This window comes from Apteryx mantelli, chromosome 3, assembly GCF_036417845.1.
Source record: "Apteryx mantelli isolate bAptMan1 chromosome 3, bAptMan1.hap1, whole genome shotgun sequence".
In the NCBI taxonomy this organism is placed as follows: Eukaryota; Metazoa; Chordata; class Aves; order Apterygiformes; family Apterygidae; genus Apteryx; species Apteryx mantelli.
In genome coordinates this window covers 79,129,247-79,154,421 of record NC_089980.1, presented here as the reverse complement: position 1 = coordinate 79,154,421, position 25,175 = coordinate 79,129,247, and the positions used below count along the sequence as shown (strand labels likewise).

The following is a 25,175-nucleotide window of genomic DNA, read 5'->3' as shown; positions in this document are numbered from 1 at the left end:
AACAGATAGGCAAATAATACATATTCTGACTGAAAATAGAAGTTGATAATAGCAATTGATAATAGTGCAGGTAACATTTTAGGAGGTATAATCTTAATAGATCTTAAGCAGATCACTTTTGATCCCCTTATTCCAATCTATTCAACTAGGTATTTTCGTGTTTCTTATCCCTTTAGGCCAGTAGCATGTAATGCCTTTAACTCTTTGGTTGGTAGCTTTGGCACAATGTGATACTTCCTTTAACTTCCATGTTTGCTCCGTAATTCATAAAGTGTAAAGTAAAATTTTGCATTCGTTAGTGCACTTTCTCAATTGACCTGCAGCTGCAGTAAGCTGTCATCAACCTATCAAAATGCACCTACGGATTTTCTTTTTTACTAAGTATATTTTTCCAGGGTGCTTCTTCTCTCACGAAGCTGAATGCATTGAGAGTAGCTTTGCTTGAACTCTTTAGATCCCTTCAGAATCCAGACTTACCCTTTTTTTTAGGTCAGATTCCAACTGAAACCAATGGGAATTCGACCTCAGTAACTCTGACAGGATCAAGGTCTGGCTGAGCAAAGGATTAAGCCTATTGTTGCTGAACAAACTCACTGCCAAAAAGAGTCTTTTTCTTTTTTTTTAAAATTGCTATTATTTGACTCAGCCTCACAAAGACCTCCTTAAACAGCAGCACAGGTTCCCATATAAATGTGTCCTTGAATGCAATTATGTCACATTTGTTAAATACAGTGCTAATTATAGGTAGGTTCTTCTAGAGTCTTAAAAGTTTGGTGGTTTAAAAAATGCACTTGTTTTAGTATTCGACTAAATTTAGAATTTAGTATTCTTAGATTTTTGATCTTTGTTATGTTCTCTGGTGCCTGTGATTTCTGGGAGTAAAAGTATCATCAAAAAGTGCAGCCAGCAACACTTCTAGGTCTACCAAGCTCTGACTACATAGTTTGCACATTTTGTCACGCTGAAATACTTAGCTCTGCATCCATGTGCAGTGACTATTTTGACACGCAGCCCTTCTTCCCCTATCAAAATGAATACCATTCCACCTTGAACAACGTGTGGATTATTTCTCCTCACCCTGGGTCAGTCATTTGCCATTGACAAGAGCTCCTGAAGGATTATTTTTGCAGGCCAGCCCCTCGCGGCCAGGCCTGGGCCGGACAGGAGCAGAGTGCCCAGGCCCAGGTCCCGCTCCACCTGCGGGAGACCATCACCACAGCGCCTGCAGCAGAAGCCCCGGTAAAGCTGGAGCTGTGGCTTTGCCAGACTGCCAACCCCCTGAAATTTCGGGGCAAACAAGCTGCACAGGCCGTGCTGCTGGAAAGGCCGGCATCCGGCCACGGCATCAGCTCCTCGGCCTCCCCGGCCAGGGCGGGATCGACTGGGATCGGCCCTCGGGTCACACAAGAGTGACACAACTAGGCTGATTTTTCTTCCCCCGTGCTGTGAGTGGCCTCTCACCGATGTGGCAGCACCTGAGCTACAAGCCTGTGGCCTGAGGAGCGCAGCGGGCTGCTTTCGGGTCACAAACCCCCAGAAACGCACAGAAACTGCCTCTGCGCCCACACCTCGGTGCCCTGAGGGCCGGGAGCCATCGCCCAGGCAGGGACCCTCCAGCCGCCACGAAACGCCGGGCACCCCGGTCTCTCCATGCGCTCACGCCACGTCACAGGCGCCCTCCCGTGACGCGCCCCAGGCTCCCCATGCGCTCACGATACGTCACATGTGCCCGTCCGTGACGCGCCCCCGGGCCCGCAGCGCACCGGGCGCGGCCCCGCTCTCCCCGCCCCCCGGCCCCGGCGCCATGGCGCCCCTGCGGGGGCGGGGCGGCGCTGGCGGGGCGGTGCCACAGAGCGGCGTCACGGGAGCGCGCGGCCCCCTCGCGGCCCGCGCCTCAGTGGGACGCTCATCCCGGCCCCTCCCCCCGCGGCGTCACAGTGGCGCGTTCAGCGCTTCCCTCTTCCCCCCCCCCCGCAGCCCTCCCCACCCTGGCGCGTGACGTCGGCGCGTCCCGCTCGCCCGGCGGCGGCGGCCGGAGGAGGCGGCAGGTGACGGCGGAGCCTGGGAGCGGGCTGAGCGGCGCGAGCCGGCCCGGCGAGTGAGTCCGTGGCGCCGCCGCGTTCCGACGCCAACGGCCGCGCGCTCGGCGCAGGAGGGAGCCAACGGTCGCTCCGCCGGGCGCCCCCCCCCACCTCGCCCCGCGGCCGACCTCCCGGGGCTGGGGGGCGGCAATGCCCCCTCCTCCGCCGGCGGCGCTCCGGCGAGGGAAAGGGCGGGCGGGGGCGGATGCCGCGGCCTCCCCGCTTCCTTCGCCGGGCGGGGAGGTGCCGGCCCTGAACAAAAGGCCCGGGAGCGTGGCCGCGGCGGGGGGGGCCGCGGCGGCCCGGCGGCGCTGAGGAGCGGGCCCCGCCGCGCCGCGCCGGCCCGCCCGCGGCGGGGGAGGGGGACGCGTGCGGGCCGTGTTATTGTTCGGGCGCGAGCAGGGGCAGCACCCGCCGCCTCCCCCCCCCGGCGTGTCACGTGACGGGTGTTTTCGGCCGCGGTGGCGCAGGGCGCCCGGGCGGCCCGTCCGCCCTCCCCGAGCCGGGCCCGGCGGCGGCCGGGGCACCGCGCGGATCTGCCTCCCCGCGGCAGGCAGCGGCGGCGGCGCGCAGCGAGGAGCCGGAAGCTGGGCCCGCCATGGGGCCGGGGGCTGCTCCGCGGCGGCCGAGGAGAGCCTGCCTCCCTTCGCGTGAGTCCCCGCCGCTTTGCCGGGCCCTGGCAGCGAGTGGGGGGCCTCGTCCGGCAGACGCTTGTGGGCTGTGGCTTTGCTCCGAGGGGGATGACGCCCTTAAATCCGTGTAAAATTACCTACGTGATGTGTGCGGCATCAGGGCTTTAATTCCCAGGTTTCATTTTGTTCAGTAATAGGTCAGGAGCTCGAGCTCTAGCTCTAACTTTGTGTTGCAGAATCCTTCGACCAAAATAGCCATGTGCGGTGTTTTAAATAATTTTGTGGCGTGTGTTCTCACTCTTCTTGCAAAATGTCATTGCTCTAGCCGGGTTACTTTCATTACCGTAATGAGCTTTGTTAAACTAGAAAAGAAATCATATGAATATTCTTAGGAGCACAGTAGGAAGCACATAAGAAGAGGTATGCAGTGGTTTTTAATACAAGTGCTTTTGTTTCTTTGTGCTTGATGGTCTGGGCTCTAGTATTTTGATTGCATCCTTTTTAGAATGTTTAAATGGGACATGAAAATAGGTCCTGCTTTTGGTGCAATACATGTTGTCACCACTGAAAAATTATTACAAAATATTTTGTAAATAAGAGTTTTCATACAAACAAGGTAGTGGTGTGTATCAGAATGTTCCAAACTGTGGAATTTCACAATTAAAATGAAACCAAATAAAAGCTTTTTTTTATTTTAGAATAACCTTTCTGTTATATGGACTAGAAATACTGTAGGATTTGTTATTGGTATTGTAGTATGCAAGTATACATAGAATATTTATAAGGAAGAGTAGGGAGCAGAGCTTTAAACTGTCTTGCTCATCAGATTTGTAATACTAAAAATACAATACTACTACTTTGTTAGCTGCTGCCTCTGTTCTCAGTGGACTACTTAATGTGTTTTTAGGGACATTTTCAGGACTAGTTTTATCAAAAATGAACTGTTGTAATAGTATTGAATATACAGTGAAATCTGAATTTTGATTGAGTTGTTTTAAGTAATCTTAAATACTGAACCTTTGCAACAGCTTGCTTTATAGTCTTGTGTGGTTAATATTGTGGTTCCTTTCCAGCTGAATTAAAGCACCAGTTGTTTAAATTGCTGTAATGTGGAATTTGTGCTAAGTGAAAGAAAAAGCTACATTCTTCTTGTTTCCTTAAAAATATACTGCATCAATTTAGGTGTAATTGAATTGTTGTTTATTTAGAGAGATGGAACTGCAGTATTTTTAAAGACTGTTAAACAATGAACTCCTGGAATTGGTGGGGAAAAAAGTCTTTTTATTGGAATTGATTTCTTCCCCCACCCCCTTCTGTGTATGTAAATCAAGTCTAAAGATGTTCCTGGACTTATCTTCTGTTCCTGAAGCATTGATAAGTTGAGACAAACCTATTTCTGCTCACTTTTCCTACAGGAATTTTGATACAGTATCATTTTATTTGAGTGGTAAACTTGGGTTTTGATCTATTAGATATATTGAAATATGATATGTGATCAAAATTCAGATTCAGTGTTCTAGTTGTAGCATAGGAGAAGAAATTCATTTTGAATAAATACATAGCAATTTCATAGCAAAATAGTTGACTGTTCTGTGCTTTCATTTTTTTGTGATTTAGTTCCAAATGCATATATAAGGTGGTTTTTTTAATTAGCAGATCACAGGCAACTTAAAATCTCATCACATCAGTAGTTCCTGAAGATTTTCTTTGACTAAGCTTCCACAGATACAGAAAAGTGGCTGGTTATGAACAGGAAACAGTGAGGTTATTTATCTATTGTACTATTAAATATCCAGTAACAGATTTAGAAAATATCTGATACTATTTTGACAGTAACAGATTTTCCAACAGGAGAGGAGGATGATTTCCCTCTTTAAAAAACAACCATCTTCATTCTTTCCTTCCACAGTATTTGTTTGGCTGGTGGTGACTTATAAGGAGGGGGGGCAGTATTTTGTGATTTCGCTTCCCCTACTTTTGCCTCCCCTCCCCCAAGTATTGACATATGAGTTGGGGGGTTTCCCAAAAAAAAAAGTGAAGTATTTATTTACAGAAACTTCTTTACTTTTCTGAAATAATGCTGCAGCCATTGAGTTTTTGGCCTATGGGGAAAAGCAATGAATTTGTGATAACTGTTCTGGAATCATATGTACAGCGTTGCGGAATTTGTGAAGCCATCTGTTGTTTGCTATAGGATTTAAATAACTGTCTTTGGCAAGTAAGAAGTGGGTTTTGTTTGAGTTTACCAGTGTGTGTGTTTTGGGTTTTTTGGAGGGGAGGGGGTTGATTTATTTAAATAAAGCTAAGCTTTTATTTACAGAAAAAGTTTCTTACTCTTACGTCTGTAGATAACACTTCATTTTCATTTAGAAGTTTGTCTTAAATGTGAAAGTTTCTGTTTTTTATTGTTTTTCCTGTCTCTCTAGTCTCCAAAATAATAGAAAAGAGAAAAAATTGTCTTGGGTCTGATTGTTTACCGAAAATCTGTTGGGCAACTGAACTGACAAGAAATGGTTTCATACCATCTTGGTCTAGTAAAAGCTTGAAACTTGCCTTAAGAAAGACCTCAAATCATTTTGGGGTCATAGATCTGATAGGAAGTCTGTCTCTTCAAAATCTTAATTTTGTGAGGAAGAAGTTGGCTTGGCTTCTTCTAGTCAGCATCCTGAGAGATTTTCAAGGAGGCAAAGAGACTAATTAAACACTAACTGAGCATCAGTTTGGGAGCAGTTGTTGCCTGGTCGGTGATACCAAGTTTAATTTCTTGGATGTTGCTCCTGACCAGTGGGGTTCTCCTTAGTCTGTTGTGTGTTGAATGAACGTTTTTCAAAAGCAGTGTGTGAGAGGATTCATGGATTTAGTGAGTGTGTGTGAGGAAGGGGTTCCTGCGGACTGCTGCGGATAGCGTAATTTCTCATACTACATGCTTTTCTAACACTGACAGAAAGCTAACTGCTAAGTATAGAACACAGCTCTTACTCACTTAACTTTAAAGGAGTAGGAGTTCAGGAAGGGATGTGTGTATAACCACAAGTGTCTTTTATCCTGTTTAGTAAACTTTAAGACTGGTGTATTAAATAACAATCTAATGAAATGTAGAGGTTACTTGAAGTCAGTTTGTGAACTAGTTCTTTTTAAGAGCTATACAGCAATTAGAAAGTTGCCTTACTGTAATCCTATAATTATACCCTAATTGGATTCTTCTAGGTATAATTACATACCTTGAATATGTGCACGCATTTTTATTTCCTAAGAAATCTGCCAGAGCTGACCCAACTTCTTTCTCACATAACATTTGGTTGTGTGATGTGCCATCTCTAATAGTGGATTGTAAGAGGTAGTAGATAAAAGGCTTCAAGCAATACCTACAGAAGTAAAAGAAGGCCAACTTCTAAGTTGAAGGAATGAACACCACACCCACAGCATCAAGCTTGTTGCACCTGTCTCTTTGATCATAGCAAATGTAGTATCCAGCCTGAGTGGATTAGCAGAGCCAAAATTTTAATGTGATTGCAGCTCTTGATTTTAGATTGATGTGTGAAGAAAGGGAAAGCCACTAGAATGATGAGGAGAGAACCTTACCCCTTTTAAAAAAGTGTTAGGACAAATGGATAGGCATGTTAATTTTGCATTTTTTCCTTGGGAACTCTTTCTAAAAATAGCTACACTGAATGCTACATGGAAGTGAGCTATATAAAAATATTCTGAGTAATGCATCTTATGCTGAAGCCATCTGAAAAATTTTTGTCTGCTGTTATCAGTGATAAATGTTCAATCATTTTATGAACTAATACAGCACAGAATACTATCATCCTAAATGCTTCATGTTCTCTAAGAGAGTTACTGTTCTTTGACTTTGCTCTGCTTTGTACGTAAGTCTGAACTATGCACTGTGTTTATAGTGAAATGGTGTAAGTTGAGCAAATTGAAGACTAATAATATAACATTCTCAGGTCTGCTTCAAAGCATTTGTATATGTAACATATTTTGCAGCAACTGGAATTTATAGTTCAAATTCCTTAAGAATCATCTTGAAAGCTACAGTTCAGAAAAGAGGAAAATACAGATATATGGCTCATCAGTCTTTTTACAGAGGATTCCTGAATATTTTCTGTAACTAAGGGTAGCTTTTTTAGGTCAGGATTTTCCACTTAAAATGTGAGAATGCAACACTGCAATCTCGATGGTCCTCCTGCTCTCCCCAACTTTGCAGATTCCTACTTCCCTCCTGTAGAGTTATTTAGGTAATTGTTAGACTCTTACTAGTTTCCAGTGATTATTTTGTATTTGTGAAATGAATTAGCTCTGATTCTGGTTGGTAAATGACATACTGCAAAATGAACTGTGACTGAAATTAACTGGTAGTTTGAAGAGGAGTGTATATTACCACAGAGGGTGTGGAGGCTGAATTGCATCCTTGACCTCTTTTTCAGAGGTTCTTGTTTGAGACAAGATACAAGGCTAGATTGGAATGATGTGATATGAATATTTTTATATACAGGTCTAGGAAGCCATGGTGACTTTCTAAACTCTGAATTTAAGAAGTCACTTATCAGAGGTTAAGCGAGCATAAACATAACATGCTCCTAACTTATTTCTCCTTCATTTACATAGTTACTTTATGAAAATGAGGCATTAACTTACTATAGCTAATTGCCTTTTGTAATACTTTAGAAAAAGATAATTAGCTTAAGTCAGATATCAAACTAATGGGCATCAAAATGAGGGCCAAAATTGTTCATCGTAAAAAATAAATCAGAAGTCTGATAGTAATGTTTTATACATTGAAAATAGCCTGCATCAGGTAGATGAAATGATATTAATTTCTCTTCTGTAACAGGAACATGGTATTGTATTTTGCTCACTCATACCTCTGTTCAACATTGTTGTAACAAGTGATATTATTTGCTTTCCATTAGTTTGCAGGGAAGCTGAAACACTGTAGTGTTCCTTTGGGCAGGACAAATAAGGAATGAGCCAGCTGTGGGAAACACGACTTGCCATCCTAGCTGAATACGTTTGAAGAGAGGACACTCTAGTCCTGTGGCATGCATCAGTAGAAATTATTCAGAAAAAGTAAGCTGTTGTTGTTTTGTTAATTGTTTTACATATGTCAGCTCCTTGAGGAACTGCATAGTTGCAGTTCAGAATTTGACCTGGAGTTTGAAAAATTACTCTGTTCTGGGGTGATTTTTATGAGAATTTACCTCTCTTTGAGTTTCAGAAGGCCTAGTGGCTTTGCATATAGTTCTCGTATGTCGTCTCTTTGGAGCATACTGTGTATGTTGATGAAGGCACTCTAGGCTGTGCATCCTAAGCATACAAAATGAAGTGTATGATTTAATGTTAATTAATTCCAACAAAAATAGAGGAAAACCAAAAGGTGAGATCTGGTGAAAGTGTGGACTAGTTCCTTCTCAGTTGGCTTTGGGCTGTATTTGTGTTAAATTGCACCATTCAGATGCTCTTTCTTCCCTTATTTATACCTGAATCGATGATCCAAATACTTCAAATACTGTTGTTCTTAAAACTTGTACCCAAGATTACATTATTGAATAGCACAGCTAAAAGTTAATCAATTTTCCCTGTCATCAAGAGTGATTAAAAGAACCCAGCCCTCTAAAAAACAGAGCTCTAGCATTTGATAACAACAGTTCTAATATGAAGCCTTTTTTGATTCAACCATGTTGTAATCCATTACTATTCATTTCTGGAAAAAATATTCTGTGGTCAATTTTATTTAGTTCTTAATGCCCTGGAGTTAGAATGAAAGTGCTTCTACAGCCATAACTTAGCAATCATAATAGTAGTCCTACATGTTTTACACCCCCTAGCTTATAAACAAACTCTTAGAACTAGCTTTGAAACTTAAAAAGGTAAACAGAAGAGTATTAATGAGGATCTTACTTTAAATCAACTAAGCCTTTTGTTTTTAAATCTTCAAGTGCCTAGTTGTCTTGTATTCTGGGCACATGCAGCTGCAGTTGTTCTTATCTTTTAAGAGTTTTATATTGCTGAGTAGTGCTTGGTTAGAGATAAGGGTTTAGTCCTCCAGCTGTATTCATTTTACATATAATATTTTCCTCTGAGTCATCAAGAATTGCTTAGGAATTTCAAGTAGGACTTTTACTCCTTCTTTCTTCATCTATGCTGCATTATTGACTTGACCTAATAAGCAATCAAAGAACCCCCAAATCAGTGCTTGAGCTTTTGAGCACAGTTCAAAAGTTAGCATTTTTTGTACTTTTAATGATCAGGTGAGAACTTTCATTCTGCTTTTAGTTTACTAAGCTAGCTCATGAAACCAGAATTTGACTTGTCAAAATGAGTTGCATTTTTAGTCCCAGCAGTCTCTGAAATCTTAATTATGACAGACTACTTGTAAGAAGTTACTTATCTCCAGGTTGTTCTCATCTTTTCTTTGACTCTGAAAAGAGTAGCCTTATAAAGTTTATTCAGGGAGAAGAAGCCTTTTGTAAAACTGTAGCATGGAAATAAAAATCTCTATGGCTGTGCCTTTTTGCACAGCAGTATGTCATTATGGGAGCACTTGAAAATTCAGATCCTTTTTCCTCAGCCATGCTTGGCACAAGTTAATCAATACATGGATTTTTCTTTCAGCTCTTCTGTTGTGAGATACAGATTGAGTTGTATTCGTGGGTATTCTGAAATCTTAATAGCTTTTCTTCCCTCCTTTTTCTAATAATCTTTTGATTATTAAAATATATATATAGTTTTGGTATAAAATTCTGTTCAAAAATACAACTTTAAAAGTGTGAGGCTCCCAGAAGGCAACTTGTTCAGAACATTGTTAGCATGGGTCTCCCAAGATACATGTGTACTGTACAATAGAAAGACAGTTACCAGGTTATTATCATGTGTCTGCATTTGGTATGCTGACTTAAGAACTAGTGTACAGATTTGCTTTTAATCTCAGAGAAAGAAATTCAGGTAAGAAACTGAAATATAGGTGGATGCAATTATATGCTACTTCTAAAAGCTATATAGCGAACATTTTTTTTCTGAAGAATGACTTGATAACAAACTGGATTAAAGAGATGGGTATTGGTCTTCTGAGAGGAAATTACAGTGATAGAACAGAACAGCAAATAGAAATACGTTTAAGTAAATAGCACTTAAATGCATTGTTGCAAAGATAAATATAGATATTGAAACATAATCTCTTTTTTTGAATCCCAGCATGTATTCATAAGATGCCTAAAGCATGGGAGGCTTTTGCAGAAACACTAGGAATTTTTCCTTGATGTAATAAATTTAACTAGAAGGGTAGTGCAACACTGGAACAGGATGTCCAGGGAGGCTGTGGAAACTCCATCCTTAGAGGCTTCAGAAAACTCAGCTATAAAAGTCTGTGGCTGATCTGATCTCATGTTTGTTGTAGTGCCATGTAGAGAAGGAGATTGGACTAGAAGACCTCCAGAGGTCCCTTCCAGCCCATGCTTCTGTATTAAGTTTGTGTGAGCTATTCTCAACTCCCAGTACAATGAAGACTAGCTTCACCGAGAGGCAATCTTGCTGAATGTTCCTTGGAGATATTTACAAAAATAGTAACAAAGACACCTTTTTAGGCCCCAACCCCAAAAGTCCTTCTTTTCCCTCATTTGATATCTGCTGTTTCCTTTAGATTGCTAATAAATACAAACATAAAAGGAAAATTCTCACTGAATATACTGTGGAAGATTGCCATGGCTAAAATGTAGTTTTGTAGGCATTTCCATGTTCAGCCTAGAATATTTCAACCACTGAAATGCTACAAACTGCCAAAGAAGCACTGTTCTGCATTTTTTGTTCTGCTTTTACAGTCTGTTACAAAAATCAGCTTTAATGACAGAAATATGACATGTCCAGAAGAGGTAGAGGGAATGCCTTTACAAACCAATCAAATAGCAGTTGCGTTTAAGTATTTCAGCTTCTGCATTATACTGCCCCTTCTGCTGGACTGGAACAATTCCTTTTGAGGTGCACTCACCCTAGATTTCTTTTTCCAGGTGAATTCCCTGATATAGCTATCTTTTGAGAAAGCCACCTCAGTTTCCAAATCCAATTCATTCCGCAGCCCTGTGGTGGTTCTAAGCCCGGTTTGAGGGATGGTATGCTGTGTTGTACAGGGAGGAAGAAGCAGAGGGTAGGAATACTCAGCTTGATGCTGCTGCCAGGCACATTTTGCACTATGGAAACCTGGTCTGAAGCACAGTTCTAGCAGTACCTTAATCAAACTGATGATCACCAGTACTGTGAAAAGAGATTTTGTTCAATGTTTGCAGGTAGATCTCCTCTTGATCATTTCAACTGTAGAAAAAGAGCAATAGATGCTTTAAATTTCTTGGGGAGGCTTCAAAGTAACTGCCTGACTGAAGCTACTGTAGTACCTTTAGGCTATGTGAAGTTCATTAATTGACACTACTTCAGAAAAAGGCAAAACTCCAGAATTTGTTTTCTAACTTGGCATGGCAATGTGCTAAGAATGAAACAGAGATTGGTGACTAGCAAAAGAAAGTCTCCAAATTTTCAATTTGATCTCTCAACTCTAGAAACTGAATGTTAACCTGCCACTTTCTTTAAAAGTTGACCTTCATAAATGAAACCTTACCTTAATTTAAGGTAAGCATCTTAATATGTGGGTGGTGATGTCAGAGGTGAGGTAAGGTACCAGTCTAGGTTGACACAATAAACTGATTTAAATCTATTTTTGATCCTCTGTAGGATGGCTGGCTGTGGTGAAGTAGATCATTCAATCAACATGCTTCCCACAAATAGGAAGACAAATGAGTCATGTGCTAATGCAACACCTTCCCTGACAGTCCCTGAATGTGCTATCTGTCTGCAAACATGTGTCCATCCAGTAAGTCTGCCTTGTAAACATGTTTTCTGCTATCTGTGTGTGAAGGGAGCTTCTTGGCTTGGGAAACGATGTGCGCTCTGCCGGCAGGAGATTCCAGAGGATTTTCTTGACAAGCCAACCTTACTGTCACCAGAAGAACTCAAAGCAGCAAGCAGAGGCAATGGAGAATATGCTTGGTACTATGAAGGTAGAAATGGTTGGTGGCAGTATGATGAACGTACCAGCAGAGAGCTGGAAGATGCCTTTTCCAAAGGTAAAAAGAGCACTGAAATGCTAATCGCTGGGTTTTTATATGTAGCAGATCTTGAAAATATGGTTCAGTATAGGAGAAATGAGCATGGACGCCGCAGGAAAATAAAACGGGACATAATAGATATACCAAAGAAGGGAGTGGCTGGGCTTAGGTTGGACTGTGAGGCTAACACTGTCAACCTAGCAAGAGAGAGCTCTGCTGATGGTGCAGACAGTACACCGACTCCGGGAGCTGTGGCTGGACAGCCTCTAGTGTCTATTATTTCTGCTAGACCCCTACCTTCACTAGATGGTCAGCTGATGAGTCCTTCAACACCGTCACCTGATGCAGGCACTTCTTTAGAGAACTCTTTTGCCCAGTTACATATAAATGGAGCCAGTATGGCTGAAAGGAGTCATAGGGGAGAAGGAGAGGAAGACCATGAATCATCATCTTCTGGTAGGGTGCCAGCCCCTGACACCTCTGTTGAGGAAACCGAATCAGATGCCAGCAGTGACAGCGAGGATGTGTCGTCTCACCTTCAGCAACGCCCATCCTCTGCCCAGCAGAGACACTTGAATGCAAACGCAACCCAGTCAGGAGTGGATAGACCAGTAGCAGGGGGAGGGGTGGTAAACACGAGTGCAAGATCTAGAAGACCAGATGGACAGTGCACAGTTACTGAAGTTTAAGCTAGAGCCATGTGATTAAAAACGCAGTCTTATATCTATAAATTTTCTGTCCACATTGGCATTGCACTCAAACCTAGCAGTGTATTTGGTGGGAGGGTGGGTTGAAGGGGAGAAACAGATTTGGCCTGTTTAACTTAAGTCTCTTTAACATGTCTCAGCTGGAAGATTCTAACTGTAAGAAACTGGGTTGTCTTGTTAATGGTTTGAAAGCTGCTTAGCAATACCCAGTTTTCTTGAAAATGTCTTGTGTTTATTTTGTAGAATTTTCCCCTTGGAGATACTCGATCCCTTTTTGGCCAATGTATATTGACTGTACAACTTGAATTGTCTTCATTATCTGGCTGTTGCATTAAGTGTCTTACTACTTTCTGCATGGATTGATGTATGAAAAGAACACTAAAGGAATGTGGGAGCGGACAAGATGTTGGGTGTGAGCAGGATGCTTAATTTAATGTGAGAAAAATAGATGTGAGTTTGGAGTTAAAATGTGTTTTTACTAGACAAAGAGCAATCATTTACCTTCCTTCAATGGAAATGTAAAAATGCTGTTAACTTTTGTTGCAAATTCTTACCTATACACTCTTCATGGTGTTTCACTGGCTTTGCCATCTAGTCCTCATAGTTTTGTTTTTGAGGTCTTTCTTGATCTGTCTTGTTTTTGTTACGGAATTTATAATTTAATAAAACTACATTTTATCAGTAATAATCTTGGATATGTCTCCACTTGAGTTGAACTTCATTTGGGGAACTTTAAACAAAACTACCATAAACCAGCTTCCTGTGTTTGCTGAAAGGGAGTATTGTTTCTGAATGGTATCTTAAAATTCTGACATCTCTGACTGTATCACAAACATAACACCATAGGAGTATGTGTCTCTGCTGAAATAACATTAGTTGTGGGCTTAATGCTTATCCTTTCTCATCTCAAGAGCTGATCAGCTCACTTCACTGTTATGGTGGGCAAAAGTATCCCACAGAGCCTTAATTTTAACAGCAGAAACATGTTGAAATAAGAGAGGGTTAAGTAATCAAATTTGCTCTTATAATGAAGAATACAGATGTTAAGGACTACACTGCTATTTATCTGTTCTTCAAAGCAAAACTAGTGACAGCACAAAGGATTTTGTGCATGTACTAGATATGCAACTCCTGGATTGGTCCCAAATGCTACAAAATGACTTCTGCATATTACAGAATTTGAGAAGCCAGAGCTTGAAAAGTACAGCTTGCTTTTTGTCTATGGCAATTGTTTTACATTTTTCCAATCAAGAAACAGCCTCAGTTGATTCCAGGCTTCATCTTTAAAATAAAGCTAATTCAACTGTGACTCTTAATGCATGTGTCACTGAATAGAAGATGATAATAGCAGATACATAAGCACTTCAGATCTTCAAACAAAAGGTGCTGTAGATATACAACCATTTGAAGAGAATTAAATAGAGTAATTTTTTAAATTGTGGACTTATACTTCTAAATTTTAAGTCACAGACTTGTTTTTACCGAGCTGAGGACTGACATGCCTGTTCTGGGCAGAGCTGTGCAAGTTCTTGAGTTTCTGATTCCTTTGCCCAGAGATGAGAAAAGGAAAATTAGTGGATATAGAGGGGATAGAAGGGAAATTACAGTAGAGAGTAGGATGGACTACAGAAACTTTTCTCTCTCTCAGCTAGGAATGGACTTTCTTGATCATGGATTTTTATTATCATGTTCCAATTCTGTAATAAGTCAGTAACATAGATTTTAAAAGGAAAGAGAGGAGTGGGAATGTTTTTTCTTCCACTTGTTAGCTTGCTTATTTCTTTCTCTGTTTTGAGTTAGCATGCAGTAGCTGTAATCAAAATCACTTTGTGTTGTAAAAACATTCAGTTAGAACACTTCCTATATTTACATGCATTTCTCTTAATATGAAGGCATGTATTGTTAAAAGCAAGATGCAAGAGAACATGACTTGCCATACAGATCTTTTCAGGACTTTCAGCCCAAACAGTCTACAAATAATTTTATTGGTGATTATCCTTGGGGGTTCTTGACCAAAGTAGAGAGGCAGGCCTCTTTTCAGCCAAACACCCACAATGCTGCCTTTGGCTCCTGCTGGCTGACTGCAGCTGTGAATTACTAAAATTAGTTAAAGTAAGACTGGTAAGAGCTTAATAGCCAATCATCAGAGTGGCAGATGCACTCCACAGATCAAGCTAGGAAGAAAAAGTAACCATTAATTCCTGTCTTATATTTAAACCATTACCTTCAGTAGGAGACTTTTCTCCTGTCAATTTTAGCTAAGCTACAGCCACGCTGGAGCAGAATGGAAAGGGAAAGGATATTAAAATAATATAAATTTGTACCACATCTCTTCAGTTTCAGGAGAAAGCTAGCCACAAATGTAGGAATCCCATCTCATGGTAAACAATCATATTACAAACCCAGTGTTCAGTAAGAATATCTAGCTTACCTAAGTTGCCTGTTTGGTAAGTATGCTTCTGTCAAAGGATCAGCAACAGCAAGTATGATAAAGTATCCATATTGCTAAAAGTGATCCCTAGGGTGACAGTATCCAACCTTTAAACATTTGGCTCAGCAGCTACAGCCTGATTAAGCATTCAGGCTGTCCCAATACACAGAAGCAAGGGAACAAGGTAGGCATTTTGCAATGTAATATTAAGCCTAGTTTGCTGAGGAGAGAGCTGCCGAACTAGCCCCTAGGACATATGGAGGTGGCTGAGAATACCAATTTTGAACACAGGTTTCTAATCTTTTGTGCATTTAGTTCTTGTTTGTCTGTTTTTAGGTCATTTCCAAAGGGGGGGGGGGGTAGAAATGATATGAATCTTGTAGTCTTTAATAAGTGTAAAGAAAATACAAATATCTATCAATCAGCTACAGGTTATAGTTGTTTGTTGGTTTAAGATGATAAGCAACTCTTCTATGAAATAAAGAATTTAGGTTTGAAACAGAAAAAAGAATTCCATTTTATGCGACTCAGTCTGCAGCCCTCATGTGTTAGCATTCATTATAATTTAGTTGGGCTGGTTTTCATACGAAAAGTTGTACTTGCTTTTAAAACAGAAAAAAAATCATAGTATATGCATACTGTGCATATACATAGTATATGCATATGTGAACACAACACTGCATTAAGCTGCTTACAAAATCCTTGATCAAGACAACTACATTCTTCAGAATATAGTATAAGCTATGTTTGGTATATTTGTGATTCCAACAGACCAGAGAATGAAATGAGTTCCTGTAACATTTTCTGAAAGTGTCCTACACATTGCTAGCACTAGCTAATTATTCGTGCTTTTCTTAGAACCAAACATTGGCCTTTGATACAAGAGAGGATGGCTGGGTAAATGCATTTGCTGAAATGAGAAATAAGCTCATTGTCCATAAACAAAAATGGAAAGAGGTCCTCAACAGATTTACATGGTGCATTTCACTTACTGTCAGCACAGGTCTAGTTCAAAAAGTATAGGTACAACAGATTCTGTTTTTCTTCTACAATTTCATCCCTTTCAAATTTACATCACCTAGTACACAGAATGTCACTAATAGATCATTTACAACCTGACACCTGAAAAATCAAAATGATTCAAGGGCCTCACTCAGGTTCTAGGCAATTTTCACACCCATTTAAGAAACACAATCACAATATTAGTAATGGCAAATTTATTCCTGTTACTAGGAAACACCTAACTAGTTGCAATTTAAAAACACAATTTGGGGGGCTAATGACAATGTGATGTGCTTATTGCTTCAAAAAGTTGGATAGGGTTTGGATGAGTATGGACTAGAGCATGCTGTAAAGGTTCAAAGTTGGCAGTCCAGAATTCCTCATGAATCTTTAAGAGCTTCATGACAAGTGGAACAGTTTCAATACTAAACAGTCCAGTATGCCTTACTGTATTAAAATATTCTTACTTCAGAAGTCTTGTGCTTGAAACCCTCTAGAGTACAGGAGAGAATCATCCAGCAGCAGAGGGAACTGAATCAAGTTTCCCAGCAACTGAGTTATTGGATAAAAAGGGCAAGGGGACCCAAAACAGGTCAGTACTCTCTCCCTATTCTCCCATTTCTCTCCTTTAAATAGAAAATAAAAACTGACCTTTATTTTCGGGAGAAAGAAATCTGAAGCCTCCCTCTAGCAGCAGGGTCAAGTGTGAAGGCAAAAAGGAAGGAGCAACAGAACAGAGCAAGTTCCTTATCCTCAGTAAGGTGCCAGCTCAAAACACATCCCTCTTCGGTATTCTTTCAGTTGCTTATGGCTATACATACTCCCCATCGTGAAAGCCATATAGTGAAACACTCCCAGCAGAGCATGGCATCTATTTTGAAGCTAAAGAATCTAACAGACAGTGCAGAACCTAAATCCTTTGTTAATCTAGCCCAAGATCCTCAAACATACATATAGTTACTGCATTGTCTAAAACTGAGGAATCCTGCCGTACTGTAGAAGCCCTAATACAGATTTCCATCCAAGGAATCACCTCCCTTTGTTAAGGAATCTTGTACCATGTACCCTTACCTACAGTTAGTTATGTCTGGTCAGAGAGTGAGAAAGCATGTCAGTGCCAAACACCCCAGAGTTTCTTAGTTAACACCGCTCCCTTGGGGTACATGGGTCCTGGACTCAGATCTCAAGCCTGCCCGATTTAGAGACAAGTGTGTTCTATCAACAGCACAGGAAACAGGAAACTCTCAGTCATAGATATGTCTATGTTTTTGCTCTCAGAGATGTTTTGCTTTAAATCAAGCATTATCTGCCTAAGCAGGGGCTCAGTGTCAGTTTCTAGTTTCTAAAGAGAAAATCCTCCCCACTGAATTACCTAATTACTTGCATAGTCACTGGCATGAAGTGGAGACTGAGTTCCAAATCCTTTGGTCTTTCACAGTCCAAATATGCCCTACCAGCAAAAATACTCTGAACTAAGATCTAATCAGGCAGATCCATACAGAAGTCTTTCAAGGAAGTATAAGTAATCACTGTCCAATAAAGGAAATCCATTCAGCACCTTTGCATGTCCCCTGCAGCACAGATCCAGATTACAGGAATATGCAGATGCCTATGGGGTTAGATGGCATCTGCTTCCTAAAGCAGCGAGTAGACACCTAAATGCACTTAAGGATCTGGATCCAAATCAGTGAACAAGGGCTATAAGTGCCTCAATGCGTTACACAGCTGCTTCTTTAAAAATCACCATTAAAACGAAAGTCCTTGGTTACTTTATCAGCAATTATACCAAGAACTGACCGAAGATGAAAAAACAGAAACTATCCTCTCATCAGTTATTGTCCCATCAAAGCTTCTTTAAGACACTGGCCACATGTTGGGGAACTCTCATTTTGCAGCTTTAGATGCACCTGTTCTGCAAATAAAACTCCTCTCTCAAGCAATTCATTTCCATACCAATTAGAAAAACAAAATTAACTCCAAAGAAAATAATCTTCAGCCTCATTCCAAAAGAATTATAGTTCCATTCTCAGCATAGTATTTACCTTTACATACTAATTTCACTAATCTCCATTCAGTGAGTGATTAGAAAACTAAAGAATCTGCTGAGGATTTCTTTGTGGTTGCACACCAAATATGTCTGCCTGATGTGAAACACAGGAATGTTAATACCAGTTTAAATGAACAAGTTCTTAAATGAATCAATTTAATGTCTGTTTAGTGAAAGCTTTGTGATCAAGAACATTTCTTATACATTGACCATCATTTATGTTTTGGTCTTTGAACCAATGCCTGCAAATTGGCAGGCCCGCCCCATACAGTTCCGAAAACATCCTTCTCTGTCCTTAAGGCAGCTTCTAGTGGTAGTTCTTTTCCTGCTGTAACCACCTTTTTCACAGCCTGAATCACACTGGCTGGACCCTCTGTGCACAGACTCAGCCAGGCTCGGGCTTCTTCTAATGATCCAGTTTCATCTGAAGATACCAAAGTCTTCTCTGAAAGCCCAAGGTGCAGTGCTCTTTCAGGGTCCACCTTGACGGCACCACTCAGTAGCTGGAGGGCAGCTCCACTGCCAACAATCTGCACTAGCCTGGTAGCTCCTCCCCAGCCTGGGACTAGACCCATTTGCTTATGGATGAATCGAATTTCACTTCCAGGAGTCATCAGCCTGTCAATGGAAGACAAACATTCAGAGGTCAATTTGTGCATCAGCTTCAGTGTTCAGCTCTCCAGCATTCTCTTTTCTGTTTTCTCCTTCTCTCTGTTTCAAAAGGATACTACAACTTGACAGCATGCTGATTACAGCCAGAGTCTTCTAAACAACAGGTACCTGGAATAGCTTAGTTTTTACGTCATCCAGTAACTTAAGCTGCAGCTCTTAGCCCTTCTCAAAATGAGATAAGTAGTAAAAATATGCTCAGTGCCCACACTGATACCAGTAATCAGAAGTCAGCTCTAAAAACTGTTTGAAAAGAGGATGAGTTGCAAAGATGGAGGGCACATTACACTTGTTCACAGGGCCAACACTGCCTTGCTAATTCATGCCTAAAAACAACAGGATTTTGGCTAAAAAACAAGCAAACTAAAGCACAAAATTGATATCCTGACAGGATGGATCATGGGCTTAGTAGTAATATGCAATGGGGAAGATCTGTCAGCACCCATCTGCTTGATTATAGCCTAGTTTCATTTTTGTTTGTTCCCTGTTTTAGAGTGTCTGAGTTTGATTTCCTAACTATTCAGTACAGTAAGGGAAGTCAGGATGGATGTTCTGTTTATGCCTTACAATGTGTAATAGAATTGTTCCTCTCCAGAAGGTAGAATCTCATACTTATTTTCAAAGATTTCACATTTTTGCTTCATTTCTACAGTCTGTCACCTCCCTTATTTTAGAGCTCACCCTTGAGTTGATTAAACTATCTTCCTGGAGGAGTTTTGCAGCAGTGGATTGTGCTCTGTCTGCATAGTGTTCACAGTGACACATATTAGCTTAGTAGAAAAAGCCTCTAGAAATAGAAATATATAGAAAAGATGTATGGAAGCAGACGAGTACTTGCTCTTTCTTAATATGTTCTTCTGCAGCATGGTTGCTTGCTGCTACTTCTAAGACAAGGGATGTAAACTATACTCGAAGTAGGAGATTAACTTCCACCCAAGCACTAACTGTCTTTCTGAAGATAAATCATGTAGTACTAAAATCTACACACAAGCCTGTTTCCTAACAGTGCAGTTTTCCATAATGAAAATACTGATGTGAATATCTTTAAAAGGGGAAACAGAAAGAAAACCCTTCAAAATGCAACTACTCCTAGGCACTCACAGTTCCCAGATCTGCTTAGTATCAGTTTGTTTGGTTGTTTTTTTCTTAAGCAAAGCACTGTCAGCATTCGCAACATGCTACAAAGCACCAATGCTGAAGAGCTTACACTTTATCCCAGACCCAACACAATGTACAAAGGCAACAGCTGACATGCCAGATTGCATGAAAGGCATTTTGTAGAGATCAGTGGAGGAAGGTTGTGTGACAAAAGGAAGATAGAGTATTGCAGGGGAGGGAAGGCTTTTAGCTAACATGAGCAAGTGTTCCTCAAACCCAGCAACTCCCAGGAAATTCAAGTCTGTCCTCTTCAAAAGGAAGATTTTGCAAGTATTCCCAAATTCCTTTGTTGGCTTAGCTTACTTTGCAATTTGCTGCATCTTCCAGGAAAAAAGGATGGGTTCATGATCCAAATTTGGGTTTATTTGAAGAAACTCCTATGATACAACTCCCCTCCCACCCCTACAGCATCATCCATTTACACAATCAATTTACACATCCATTCCTTGAATTCTGCTGAAAGTCAGTTATGGCTCTTATCCTGGCCAAACTGATGTTGTTCACTCTGGATTTATCTCAGCTATTACATAGCACCCAATATCTCACTGGGAAAGCAATCATGAAAACATTATTAAGGGTTTAATTCTAGCTGTGCTGAGTAATGTGAAACATTAAAAAAAGTGTTAATGTGCAGCAAACTAAGGCTTTCTTGATGCTAGACAGTTTGTAGGCAGTCGCTTAACACAACCACAGCAGGTCAGTAAGACTTGTGCTTTTTGAATCTTAGATTGTCCTAGGTAATTAGATTCAGGCCTTAAGGACAGACATTTCAGAGAACATCCTGCTGGCATTGCATGGACTCATCTAGGAAGCTCTGTCAACGCACTCTGAAGTTCATACATGGAGTCACATTTTACATTAGAAGCACAGCCAAACCATCAGAGTCAACAAGAAAAAGGTTGAAAGAATTTAGTATATAATGTTATCCTGCTCAATCTTCACCTCCTTCTGAAAAATTGGAACCAAAAATCATTACAAGAAAATAAATAGTTGACAGTTAAATCCACAGAGAGACAGCGAGGCTACAATTTCCAGGATCTCATCAGGATTCACCTTTCACTATAATGCACCTTTGAACCAGCTCCTCAGAAACCAGTAAGATAGTGGTCAGCAGAGGTGTAAAGGTAGTCTTTGACTGTCTTCAGGCTTAAGAAATGTCTGTGTTTTTTCAGACTTTTCAATTATGAATCCTGTCCTGAAGTTACACCATTTCTTACAGAAGCTACCTACCAAACTTTTGTGTTAGTTACAGCACTCAGTTCCTATGCCCAAGCAAGCAGTGGAGAACAAAGCTCAGACTCTGTGTGTCCCAAGGGGCATATACCACTGCTAAGCTAGCCTGGGACCAGTCTCTCAAAACATCACCAGCTGCAGCCTTGTATAAATATTTCCCTTCCTACTTTATGAAAGAAATTGAGTCTATCTTCTGAGACATGGCAGATGTAATCTGAATTTATGTAAGAAAGGTACATCAAACATTACTAAACACAAAGATGCAGACTTCAAGAAGTCAAAAAAACATAAGCACCATTCTATTCTTAAGCTGTTTATTTTACCTTATGCACCTAGTACTGGCCTTGCCAGAGACAGAAGACTAGATGAATACTAAATGAACCTCCGATTTGACTCAGTATGCCTGTTCCTGTCTTCCAGGTCAAGAAATTAAAATTCAGGTCTCCTATATCTCAGAGGAAGGTTGTACCACTAGGATCCTAGCCACATGAAAAATTATTTATCAAACATGACTCAAGAGCTAAGGATCCGAAGACCTTACAGAGAAACATCCTTGAGAAATGTGAAGTGTACCTAAATCCTCACATCTTAAATTGGAAATAAAAGTTAAGGTACATGTAAGCACAGAAGTGCAACAGTAACCTTTCAGAACACTTTAATTTTATGTTACAAACACAAAACACCCCTAGGAGGCAAGCAGAGCCACTATGGGCTGCATCCAATTTTGGGTTAGTCATCTAAAGCAAACAAGAGCCACAACAAATGTTCCTGCTGTACTTTTTAAAATATTCTCAGATTCACTAAATGTTACAAGTCCTCCACCTTTGATCAGGAGATTCCTTCAAATACTCTGTGACATCTTATCATGCCTACAAACTACTGACTGTCACATCACATCACCAACAATGCATGTGACAAGAAAACCTTGTTTGCCATTAACAATACAACCCAACAAATCGCATACTTAAATAGGTAAACTTGCTTCCTCAAAGACTGCACTTCTTGTGAGTTAATAGCTATGCCTTCCTGCGCTGAAGTACTCTCTTCACCTTCCAACTACCTGAAGCTGAAGCATATACAATGAAGGCCAAAAATGTAATGCTAACAAAAATGTATTTTTTTATTTCTTCATATCTGTTTTTTATAGTGCTCCTGTTACTGAATTGTTCCAACATGTATAATCAGCTCTTTAGGCAGAATTAAGACTATATTAACATCTGTGCCAGCTCTTACTTCATCATTCCTAGACTTCTGAGGTATGAATTATATGACAAGGTACTAATGAAGTTTATTAGGGAGGGACAAATACCTTCTTCTATTTTATGTATTTTTAAAGCTCCTACTGCTATGCTTCTGAAACTCATGATGGAAGGAGGATGCCTAAAACATTAAGTGTGTCATCAGCAATCTGGATTTTGTTTCCATCCCTGTTTGACTTTCAGTGTCATGTAAGGACACAGCTCCTTAGCTCCAACCTTGTCCTATTAGCAGGCATGATTCTGACACATCATGGAGTGAGGAGGCTAGCACCACGCAGTGCTGTACAACCTGTTTCTCATTTACAGTTATATTGAGTGAGGGCAGCCAGAATTGCAGGAGGTTACCTTAATCTCCCTCACAAATACCTTGACCTCCTGTGGCTTCCTACCACTTGCTCTCAACCTACCAATCAACACAAATAATAAGCAAAGCTTATGCCTTTGGGGCTGCAGTAAGTTCCCTCACTAAATCTGCTACCTTGACCTGCTATCCAAAGTTTTGATAACATCTATCTACCAGGTGACTGAACCAACACAAAACAGAAAACTCTCCAAAAGCAGAGTCAAAGGCCATACAATACAATTGAAACACATCCACAATTTTATCATGTTGTAGATTAAGAGTTCATATAAATAGAAATAAGAAATTTTAAAATAAAACTATACATTTTTGCAAAATATGGATAGCAAGACATCCAGACACATGAAAAGCAATGGTCACGGTCAGCCACACATGCATTTTGGCCCACTGTCATTACTTAGTGAAACCAGCAATAATATGGTATTGACATCAAAGGCTTTCAACAAACCATCCAAACTACACACACAACTATTTTAAGCACAAGAAAAGACAGACATAAAAAAAAAAAGAAAACCACAAAGCAAATGCTAACAGAAAGAAGATTATCAGGAGCCAAACATTTCTTTTAATGAATAAACAATAGAAAAACAAAGTTGATGTACAATCTGGCCATAAACTTTCCACAACTTGTATGTTTTTCTAACATACTCATCAATATGGCATCAGCTTCATTAACTCTTGTTAAATTAAGCAACAGCCATGCTATGCTGACATGTGGCCAAAACAGCTTTTTAAAATAAACACTGCTGGAAAGTGCAAGTTCTAGAATTCGTCAGAGGTCAGATATTACATTATCTGTGGATGACATTTATCATGCAAATGGAACTCATTTTGCCAAGTGGGCATGAAAACTTGATGACCTTGCTTGCAAGTGACAAAAGCAGATGTAACTAGTTTAGGATTTTGTAACTTCATTTGGCGAGTATAATCAAAACTGTCAGCAGTAGCAGCAGTTCTCAAATCCATGATGGACGATAATTGAGCAAGAAAGTGTGTCCGTTATCCCCTTTTTCCCTAGTCTCCTACTGCACCTTCTCAACACTCAAAATGAAATCCCTGTTCCATCACTTCACCTGCACATTGCACTTCATAGTCTCACTTCACCTTCCTTAAACCTTTCTCAGCATCCCAAGTGGTTTAGGAGACCCCAGGACTGGTGGGGGTTTCTTGCTGCAAGTGACTGTGACTGAGGCAAGAGATACAGAAAGTTACACAGGTAATACCTGATCTTCTCCCTTCTCATCTTGCTGATGCATGCAAAACCCACAAAAAGAGTAACAGTATGCTAGAGCTATGCAAAGTGCTGCCAAATACATGCAATAGATGCAATGTTTTTAGCCAACTAAGGTGTTATTTGTAACAATAAGTTAAAGCAGGAGAGAGTTGTGGCTTTTGACTTTATAGCATCAGAGTAAAGAACTGAACTACCAGTTCCTTTATCTGTAAAACAAAAGAACTGATCTGATTAAACAACAGTCCCTCTTTATTTCAGGTTGGTCCAGCGCACCACATCTCTGTCCTTGAAAAAAAATAGCTTCAAAGTGGACAGCTGAAAAGAAATCATTGTTCAGATGAGGGAAAAGGGTGAAGCTAGATAAAGAATATTTTCTTAAAAGACAAAAACCACCTTGTACCTTTATAGAGGCAGAGGCACTGCCATAGGTCTCTGGAGGTCAGCACAAACCATAGGGTCTGAGGAACCGGGATCTCCTGTACTGTCCATCACAGCACATCAAACCAAGGTCCACCTGCACTATTGAGCAGGTACGTGTCTGTGGGAGTGTCTTTGGTCAACAGCATGATAAGGCTCTACCTACAGCCACAAAAGGGCCAAGCAAACCTATGACCAGCAGGTGTAATGCCTGCCAGGGATTCAAGAGCCCAGCCTAGCCCAGCAACAGGAAACAGCATACTATGGCCTCCAGCACTCCCATCTCTCTTCTCTCCCTCCAAGCTGTGGTGGTCTCCTCCAACACCTTGTGACCCTCTGCTGCAAATACAGCCAGCCAATTCAGGAGCATTCAATTCCTTGTCTCCGGCTGCAGTGCCCAGCAGGCTTGCCGCAGGCAGGCTGCAGCCCTGCAAGCTGGACAGTGGAGGGCCATTAATTGGGAATACAGAGGCAGCTACCCTGAAGCTCGGGCAAGGACCGTCACACAAGCAGTCAAGCACTGCTGTCATTGCATACTATCTTGAATGGTTCATGTAGCACATACTGCAGTTTGGAAACCTGCAGACTAGCTGCCTTCTTCCCATTTTCTTTAGCATGGCAGATGACCCTGAAAGTCTTAACAGGTGTCTAGTGCTGAATCCACCTGTGGTAACTGTGTTTCAAATGTTAGAGTCAGACAGATGCACCAGATATCATGCACCTTTTCCACTTAATATTTCTAAAACCAGTCCTCCCCACTATGCATGCACAGATGTTAACACATGTAAGACACTGTAGCACTTACTCAGCATTAAGATACTACAAATGCAAATTCTTGAGGCCTCA

General features: G+C 40.9%; 2 protein-coding genes across 10 annotated transcripts in view; one reads left to right on the top strand and one right to left on the bottom strand.

Annotated features, from left to right (window-relative positions):
* The first annotated feature begins 1,995 nt into the window (after positions 1–1,995).
* On the top strand, positions 1,996–13,213 carry RNF146 (ring finger protein 146). Of its 5 annotated transcripts, XM_067293752.1 has the most exons (4): positions 1,996–2,098; positions 7,633–7,789; positions 11,438–11,576; positions 11,664–13,213. In XM_067293752.1, exons 3-4 carry the CDS (start codon positions 11,439–11,441, stop codon positions 12,498–12,500), a joined length of 975 nt encoding a protein of 324 aa, XP_067149853.1. In that variant the 5' UTR covers positions 1,996–2,098; positions 7,633–7,789; position 11,438; the 3' UTR covers positions 12,501–13,213. The 5 variants fall into 5 exon arrangements, with proteins under 5 accessions (XP_067149853.1, XP_067149851.1, XP_067149852.1 ...); XM_067293750.1 differs by having other exon boundaries at positions 1,997–2,098; positions 11,438–13,213; XM_013959000.2 differs by lacking the exon at positions 1,996–2,098 and adding an exon at positions 2,626–2,731 and having other exon boundaries at positions 11,438–13,213.
* A 2,700-nt stretch (positions 13,214–15,913) lies between these two features.
* Positions 15,914–25,175, bottom strand: part of ECHDC1 (ethylmalonyl-CoA decarboxylase 1) — a 45,178-nt gene continuing 35,916 nt past the window's right edge. For all 5 annotated transcript variants that reach the window (XM_067293753.1, XM_067293754.1, XM_067293755.1 and 2 more), the window contains one exon: positions 15,914–18,616. In XM_067293753.1, coding sequence (XP_067149854.1) covers positions 18,211–18,616 — 406 coding nt within the window. In that variant the 3' untranslated portion in view covers positions 15,914–18,210. The remainder of the gene's footprint in view (positions 18,617–25,175) is intronic.

Coding starts and splice junctions, on each gene's coding strand:
- RNF146 (XM_067293750.1), top strand. CDS start 11,439: ATGGCTGGCTGTGGTGAAGTAGATCATTCAATCAACATGCTTCCCACA.